The sequence below is a fragment of the Mus pahari genome, unplaced genomic scaffold, assembly GCF_900095145.1.
Source record: "Mus pahari unplaced genomic scaffold, PAHARI_EIJ_v1.1 scaffold_8522_1, whole genome shotgun sequence".
NCBI lineage: Eukaryota > Metazoa > Chordata > Mammalia > Rodentia > Muridae > Mus > Mus pahari.
This window is the reverse complement of record NW_018393165.1, coordinates 18293-27696: the sequence shown is the minus strand read 5'-3', so window position 1 is coordinate 27696 and position 9404 is coordinate 18293. Positions and strand designations below refer to the sequence as shown.

At 42.6% G+C, this 9404-nt stretch overlaps 1 protein-coding gene across 4 annotated transcripts in view; it reads left to right on the top strand.

Annotated features, from left to right (window-relative positions):
* The window catches only part of LOC110315378 (NADPH-dependent 3-keto-steroid reductase Hsd3b5), a 19487-nt gene extending 10446 nt beyond the window's left edge, over window positions 1-9041 (top strand). For 3 of the 4 annotated variants that reach the window (XM_021189454.1, XM_021189453.1, XM_021189455.1), the window contains exons 3-4: window positions 5473-5637; window positions 7858-9041. In XM_021189454.1, the coding sequence (XP_021045113.1) occupies window positions 5473-5637; window positions 7858-8669 (977 nt within the window). In that variant the 3' untranslated portion in view covers window positions 8670-9041. The remainder of the gene's footprint in view (window positions 1-5472; window positions 5638-7857) is intronic. The other variant, XM_021189456.1, reaches the window with a different exon arrangement.
* The last annotated feature ends 363 nt before the right edge of the window (window positions 9042-9404 follow it).

Sequence of the window (9404 nt, the reverse complement as noted above, 5' to 3'; positions counted from 1 at the left end):
AGAAAAATAAATAAATAAAAACACAAAGCACAAGAGATCTAAAACTGGATTGGCCACCTACACTGGAGAGGAGGCAGAGAAGTGTCACAGTTCTCCACTAAGATGAGATGTAAGAAACCTCAATATGTTTGGGGTTTTTTTCCACCAGATCTGTGGATTGAACTCAAAGCAATTTTATTCCTGGGAAAACTTCTCAAGTTGAAAATGAAGAATCTAAATTCGGAATACAGAGCCAAAGTTCCCTGATATGTGTTCAATGTCTACAAAAGTCAAAGCTGTTTGATCTCATATACATCTGTCCCAGAAGTCAAAGGGTTCACTTAGACCATGAAAACCAAAGGGTGACAATCCATGAGACACATGAATGCCATTTGGTTCAACATGACTAAATAGTAGGTATTGGTAAAAGTTTCTGGACTCTGACACAAGTGGTTTGATTTTAGTGTATTTAAGCATAACGCAATTTGGTGAAAATATTCTTAATGATAATTAACTCAATCCCATGTGTACATTGAACTTTACATCAGAGGAAAGAACTAAGCTAAATAAAGACCAGACATGCCCACATTGAAACACTTTTTAAAATTCATGTAATACCTTCCATAAATATGGGTTCTATAGATTGATCACAATAAACAACCTTATGGTGAGAGCCAGTGTGGTCTCAGGCCACAGAGACTGTACAAAGTTCACCAGGCTAGAATGCACATCTGCTCCCAGCCTTCTAGGCAGACAGCTCACAGTGCATTCTTTCCTTTGAAGGCACCACTCTATGCTCTACATTCCAGGTTCCCCTAGTGTTTTCTATGAGCACATGGTCCTCTGTGCCTCCTGCAAGGAGTCCTATGCCTTTCTGAAAGTCTTTTGGAGCTTTCTAAAAACCATTTGGACAAGTAGTCCGTGTGTTTTTATCATTTTGGGTCTCATCTGTCTCTTATAATTTGGAAACAGAATCATGTTTCCAAATGTTTTTGGGGAAAAAAAACAAATAACCACAACTGTCACTTTGCCTGAGATATTTTCCTATTTTATAATTTTTCTTATAGATACTTACTACACATGTCACATTTTCCTCTCTTTGTCTCATACAACAAAATGCCAAATAAATATTAATTTTCTGTCTATTAATATTTAGTATTTTAACTTCCTTAGGAATTTCCTAGGCACTCTGTTTCAAGGCAAGCAAATATAAATAAACAAACAAATAAATAAATAAATGAATAAACAAATAAAAATAATATAAGTACTGTATCATAGGTTATTCTTGCTCTCACGAAACACTGTAATCAAAAACAACATGGGAAGGAAAGAGTTTATTTGACTTAAGCTTCCTCATCAGTGGAGGAAACCATGACAGGAACTCCAAAAGCTCAGGAATGTAAAGGCAGAAGCTGATGCAGGCATCATGGTGGGGGTGAGGTGGAGAGGGGACACTACCTATTGGCTTGATCTCAAGGCTTGCTCAGCCTGCTTTCCTATGGATCACACACCATGGGACCTGCACTCCCACATGCATCATAAATGATGAAAATGCAGGCTTGATTAAAAAAAAAAAAAAACTGCATGGTACTGGTACATCAACAGACAGGTAGATCAATGGAATAGAATTGAAGACCCAGAAATGAATCCACACACCTATGGTCACTTAATCTTTGACAAAGGAGCTAAGACCATTCAGTGGAAAAATGACAGCATTTTTCAACAAATGGTGCTGGCACAACTGGAGGTTATCATGTAGAAGAATGCGAATTGATCCATTCTTATCTCCTTGTTCAAAGCTCAAGTCTAAGTAGATCAAAGAACTCCACATAAAACCAGATACAATGAAATTTATAGAGGAGAAAGTGGGAAAAGCCTTGAAGATATGGGCACAGGGGAAATATTCCTAAACAGAACAGAAATGGGTTGTGCTGTAAGATCAAGAACTGACAAATGGGACCTCATAAAATTACAAAGCTTCTATAAGGCAAAAGACACTGTCAACAAGACAAAAAGGCCACCAACATATTGGGAAAGGATTTTTACCAATCCTAAATCAGATAGGGGACTAATTTCTAATATATACAAAGAGCTCAAGAAGCTAGACTCCAGAAATTCAAATAACCCCCTTAAAAAATGGGGTACAGAGCTAAGCAAAGAATTCTCTGTCTGAAGAGGATGTGGCCAAGCCCTTTGATCCCTGTTTACTAAGAACCTGAGCCAGCTCACTTGTAAAATCCTGTGCTGTCCACCTGATGAGTCACTGGCATATTACCTTGCTCCCTGCCTGCAGGGCTCCTGTTCAGAGCATGCTGAACGCTGATTGGATCCAGGAGAGTGGGGAGGGATAAGAGGCAGAGGACTGATGAAAAACAAAACAGGATGACCCCTAGATAAACACGAAAATTGTTGGAGAAACCTTCCTTGGTGTTCCTGTCGTCCTCCCCCCACACACACACACACACACCCGCACCCCACCACCATTCTCTGCCTGTCTAAGTTTGGGTTGCAGCAATTCTCAACTGAGGAATATCGAATGGCTGAGAAACACCTGAAAAAATGTTCAATATTTAATCATCAGGGAAATGCAAATCAAAACAACCTTGAGATTTCATCTCACACCAGTAAGAATGGCTAAGATCAAAAATTCAGGTGACAGCAGATGCTGGCGAGGTTGTGGAGAAAGAGGAACACTCCTCCATTGCTGGTGGGATTGCAAGCTTGTACAACCACTCTGGAAATCAGTCTGGTGGTTCCTCAGAAAATTGGACATAGTACTACCGGAGGACCCAACAATACCTCTTCTGGGCATATACCCAGAAGATCTTCCAACTGGTAATAAGGAGACATGCTCCACTATGTTCATAGCAGCCTTATTTATAATAGCCAGAAGCTGGAAAGAACCCAGATGTCCCTCAATAGAGGAATGGATACAGAAACTGTGGTACATTTACACAATGGAGTACTACTCAGCTATTAAAAACAATGAATTTATGAAATTCTTGGGCAAATGGATGTATCTGGAGGATATCATCCTTAGTGAGGTAACCCAATCACAAAAGAAGACACTAGATATGCACTCACTGATAAGTGGATATTAGCCCAGAAACGTAGGATACCCAAGATACAATTTGCAAAACACAAGAAAACCAAGAAAAAGGAAGACCAACGGGTGGATACTCCATTCCCCCTTAGAAAGGAGTTACAGAGACAAAGTTTGGAGCTAAGGCAATAGAGGAATTTTCCAAGTTTAGGCTCCTTCCTCTGAGAAACTGCAGAGAACATTTCCAGTGTCCTTTCTGTGTCAGAGACACGCTAATGATAGAAATTCCATACGCACCACCCCATGAGATCACTTAAGAAAAGGAACTTTGTCTTCTGATTCTTCAGGCAGGAGGGCAACACAGATGTGAAATGACTTCCTCAAGATGCAGCAAGTAAAGTAAGGCAAATAAGGGTTTGCACCCAGGAGGTCTATCAGTGTCCTCTGTACCTTAAACAGATGGCATGTGGGAGCTGCTCTGTGGCATGTCTGCTCTATGCAGATCACAGCATAATATCACCTCCATGATATGGCAGTTCAGAATAATTACCAAGTCCATGGTGTCTTGGATAAAGTAGGAGATTNAGCTCTATCTCAAGAACCCAAGATGTTCCCTCCTGCTATCTTAGGACGCCCAAAGAACTCATGTTTGTATCTACTGCACTCTGNATCTGGGCTCCACCTACCAGGTCACAGCCACTCTTTTGATACAGTCCTTATAATGTCAGCTGAAGGAGGAGCAGAGGAAAGAATATACAGACAGAGACCCTCATCCTAGTATCTTCCTCCTTCTCAGAAGGCTTTTCTTCATTGAGATGATAGAACACATAAATTCATGTATTTAGATGCTTGCCCATAAAGAGTGGCATTATTACAATGTGTGGCCTTGTTGGGGGAAGTGTGTCAAAGGTGGGCTTTGAGGTCCCATATGCTCAAGCTATGCCTGATGGGAAAGACAGTCTTCTGCTGCCTGTAGAACTCAAGGCTCTGCCAGTACAATGTCTGCCGGCATGTTGCCATAATGATAAAAGACAAACCCTCTGAAACTGTAAGCTAGTCCCAAATAAATATGTTCCTTTATGAGAGTTTCCCTGGTCATGGTGTTATATCACTACAAAAGAAACCTTAACTAAGACACATATCCTTTTCTACTTCAAGGACTTCCTGGGGATGCCTGACAGGAGAAAGGGGCACAGAGTAAACACATCTAGCACAGGTTTTCACCTGTCCCAAGAGGACAGCTCTGGATTTCTACTTCTGCCTCTGTCAAGCTACTCTTTAGCTGCATTGTAGNTTCAATTGACCTGTCTATCTCACAAGAGTTGATCCCAACCAGCCCTGGCCTTAGAGNTCATGGAGAAGTGAGAATGTATTGGAAGGAGGCAGAGGGACATTAGGCCCTTCACTGNGCAGATGTATGTCTTGAGGCACATTCCTGGAGCCTTCTGTGGTTCCCCAACCTATGCCCGGGACATCAGAATGAATGCCTGATATCATGACAGAGTTGGGAAAGGAAAGAGCAAACTAAGAAAATCATGTGCAAAATATGAAGCTAAAGCCAGGGTAGACTATTAGTACAGGCTGCAAGGCACATGTTAATTTTNTGAGCTGATTTGTATGACATTGTGATTGCCAGTATCATTCAGTAAATTTCAAAAGAATCTAAAAACACTGATGTATCCTCTGCTACTAGCAACAAGCCCACAGTGTGGTCTGATTGAGGTTCCCTCATTTACAAGGATCTATCTGTTGAGAAATGTTCACCTAAAACCTCAATTGAGCCCATTCTGAGTTCTCTCACAGACACTCCTATTTCCTCTCTGTAATAGGGCTAACACTTTATTTATATACAGCCCAGACACAGAAAGTATCAAGACCTATAAAGGCAAGGTTAAAATGTCCATCTTTGTGTCCATAGTCTATATCCTACTCATTGGAACACCAAAGAACATAATCTGGTTAACCTGATTTTATCCATATTTCTCTCATGTCTTCACACAGGGCAGTTTATTACCCACACCCTGACTGCTGTTACAGCTTCCCAAGGCAAGACTCTGTCTGTTTTTCTCATTCAAATCCACATATGATTTCCCCATTCCCTATCTATTAAATCCTATTCTCCCTCTTTACATTTCTGTGCCACCCTTCTCCAGTTGCTTTAATGCATGTAGGAGTTNACCATAACTCTCTGTTTCTGTGCAAAACACAAACGGCATCTTACTGCTCAGATGCATATTCTACAAAGGGATGGGGTGGATAGATATGCTTCCTCATACCCTACAAATGCTTCATTCTGATTTTTGAGTGTTTATGCTTCCTTCTGTAGAAAGGCCTCCTCCCCAGGGTCTTCTCACCTTGACTGCCCTTGAAGACCCACATAACTGACACCTGTGTCAGGAAACTTCCATCCCAGGCAGAAAGCTTCCCAAGACCCTGCTTTCTGTCCACAGAGCTGCAGACAAAGGCCAAGGTGACAGTACTGAAGGGAGATATACTGGATGCCCACTGCCTGAGGAGAGCCTGCCAGGGCATGTCTGCTGTCATTCACACTGCTGCTGCTATTGACCCCCTTGGTGTGGCTTCCAGACAGAACATCCTAGATGTCAATCTGAAAGGTACAGTACCCAAGGAGGATATGGAGCAGGTAGGAAAATGAAAATCAGAAGACATGTTTGTGAGGGAAGCTCCTAGTTTGGAACACGGGGAGGAAGAGTTGGAGCAGGTGGGTAAATTAGGATGTCCCACCAGGAGTAGGACAGAAAGAGAAAGGCCAACCATGGGATACCTGCTGTGCTCTGAGTAGGTCGGATACATCTATCTGCTCAACAGCGCAGGTGGCAGAACTCAGGTTTATTGTCCTCGGGGATTAGAAAAAGAAACCAGGCAGAGAGAGGAAGGAACAGTGACACCAGGGGTAGTGAGTAGGACTAAAAGGTTATAAAACCACACCCATGACACCCCAACTGCCAGGAAAGTTCTCCTGCTTCTCCACACCAAAGTGGATTGACTCCATCTCCAAATACTTGATGTCCGTCCACCCACTGCATCTATGGACCAGACACTGACCTTTCCCTCCCTCGAGAGCCTTCAATGCTGCTCTATATAATCTGCCTGGGGCAAAAGGAGCTTGTTTTCTTAACTGCAATTGTATTCTGATTTCCACATTATCATCTCTTCAGATAGGCATTAGTTTACTCTTAAAGATCAAGTACTAGGCAGAGCTTAGCATCTCTCCTCCTTAGATCCCCATCCCTTAATGCTTAGTGCCTCAGAATATAGATTTCCAGTCAACTTTAAATTAAGGATTTTACCCTATAAAATAACCACACTGAATCCTGAATCCAGTCTTTATAGCACCATTATTTTCCAAGATCCTTCCTGCCATGTATCCTCTCTGGAACCTCCAAACGAAGTGACTGGTTTTTGGTTTTGTTTTTCTAAATCAACTAATTATTTGAGCATGCACATAACCACACAAGGATCTCTTTTAGTTCTGCATAGCTACCTTGTTCTCATCCTCACTGTAGGGTGGTGGTATAGGTAACCAGACTCCCATTTCTGTATTAATTCTGACTTCATGAGGAAAATACACCTGCATTAGATATCTAATAATGAGAGTATACTGCATCCCCATATGTAGGGGTACACATCTGTAATCCTAGCACTCAGGACTCTGAATCAGAACAATCATGCATTCAAGCTCAGTCTGGGCTATGTACTAGGTCTCTATCTGGAAAATAAAATACAATAAAAATACATATTGCCCATACACTATGGACAATACACCTGAGTGGGCATGATGAAAATTCTGAACTACCTCTGCCAATATGGTAACTTACATTTTTTTTATTTAAAACCCCACTGTCTTTTAGTCTAATAAAATGCATGATGATTAGTAACACTGTGCTTTCATTTGGTGATGGAGTCCTTTTTAAATAAATTTTGTTGTTTCTGGGAATCAAAGCAAAGTCTCAATCACTGAGCAATATATTGATATCAATTTTAAAACACATAAAGGAACACCTTTCCGGAAGAAAAAAATCTATAGACATACTTTCCAAGGTAAAAAGGCAGCTTAGTTTTTATCAGCTTGACACACAGTAGTCACCTGGAAAGAAGGAACTTCAAATGAGGAATTGCTCCCATCCGATTGACCTGTGGGTGCTCCTGTGGGTTATTTTCTTGGTTAGTGATGGATATGAGAGGGCTGGAACAGATATGACCCTGCCCACTTGGCTCTGTCAAGGCTGAGCAAGAAGTCCTGGGTTATATTATGTAAACAACTTGGGCAGCCATAGGATGCAAAGGAGTGAGTAGCATTGGGACTTCTGCCTTTGTTCCTACAGTGACGTTTCTCAATGATGAACTGTAATTTTGACATACGAGCCCTACGAACTATTCCTTCCTCCAAGTTACTTTGGACATGGTGTTAAGCAGAGCAATAGAAAATAAATTAGGACAGTGTCTCAGTGATAGGGGCCTTGTCTAACATGAGAAAGAGCCTAGGTTAGATCCCTAGTATTTTTTTTAAAAAGATACAAAAAACACATGGATATACAAACAGAGAGAGAGACAGACAGAGAGCCTTATAAATTAAGAAACCTCAAGTTGTAAATCTGGAAATCGCTCATTTCAAGAATCTACATGTCACCTCTATTAATTTCAGAGTGAATTTTTGCTATAGAATGGTAGGTGTGAGTCATTATCAGGTGGTAATGTATTTAGCCTGTAGTGGCCCTTTCCCAGGAGTTAGGATGGAGACCAGTCTGACCCCATTGCCACAGTGGCCCTTTGGGCTTATTTCCTAGCAATGATTGTGAGCTTCCTATGAGCAGGTACTCAGCTCCTTTTGGATGCTTGTGTGGAAGCCAATGTGCCAACCTTCATCTACAGCAGCTCAATAATTGTGGCTGGACCCAATTCGTACAAGAAGATTGTTCTGAATGGCCATGAGGAAGAGCATCATGAAAGCACATGGCCTGACCCATACCCATACAGCAAAAGGATGGCTGAGAAGGCAGTGCTGGCAGCCAATGGGAGCACCCTGAAAAATGGTGACACTTTGCATACTTGTGCATTAAGACTCCCTTTCATCTATGGGGAAGAAAGCCAAGTCACGTCATCTATTGTGAATGCAGCACTGAGGAACAACAGCATAATTAAGAAAAATGCCTCATTCTCCATAGCCAACCCAGTGTATGTGGGCAATGCAGCCTGGGCTCACATTCTGGCTGCCAGGGGCCTACAGGACCCCAAGAAGTCCCCAAGCATCCAAGGACANTTCTATTACATCTCAGATGACACCCCTCACCAAAGCTATGATGATTTAAATTGCACCCTGAGCAAGGAGTGGGGCCTCAGCCTTGATTCCAGCTGGAGCCTTCCTCTGCCCCTGCTCTACTGGCTTGCCTTCCTGCTGGAAACTGTGAGCTTCCTTCTACGTCCAGTCTACAACTATAGGCCACCCTTTAACCGCCTCTTGATCACAGTGCTAAATAGCGTGTTCACGATCTCCTACAAGAAAGCTCAGCGAGANCTGGGCTATGAGCCACTTGTCAGCTGGGAGGAAGCCAAGCAGAAAACCTCAGAGTGGATCGGGACACTAGTGAAGCAGCACAGGGAGACACTAAAGAAAAAGTCTCAGTGATATGAGGAGGGCGAGGACATGGCCCTGGGTGTTATCAGGTCCTGCAGTGAGGGACTTAGAAACAACCCAACTCTTAACAATTCCATTTTCTACACTGTCCAGCTTGTCTTTGGGTCACCAGAAGCCATGCAAGTCACTTGCCCAGTCACAACCCTTCAGTCCTAAGCCCTTGCCCAGCAATGCACAGGCTGTTGTGCCTCAGCTGCTGTGACCAAAGGATCAGTGGCTGGTACTAAATTGCCTGGAACCTCTTATAGGTTAGAATTTTATCGGGGCTTCCACATCACCCTTCCATGTGCCAGTGCATTTCTTGTCTGAGAAAATTCCTATACCTGAAACCCAAGAAAAGAACAATAAAATGTTTTAATGCTTTATGTGGCAAAGGCATGTGTTTGGTCACCCCAGTGGCCAGCTTTCTTTTCTATATCCAGTTAAGTCCACAGTCAGAGCTGGGGAACCTGACTCCTACTTAGTTGGGCCCAAGCCTAAGCCAAACATCTAATCTAAAGTGCTTCAGTTCAGCATCACCAGACCACAGACAGAGTCTTGCTCCTGGTCTTAGGAAATTAAAATTCTCCTCCCTCTGAGTGGTTGAGCTCACACTGGTTGTAGGCCAGAGCAGGGTACAGCAGGGCCCTAGAGTGTTTCCTTCTAGGGCAAGTCTCCCTCAGTTTTAGCAACAAGACTTTCTAGAACCAGAAGAAGCTTTGAGAAGTACCCAGGAGGTCATGGGCA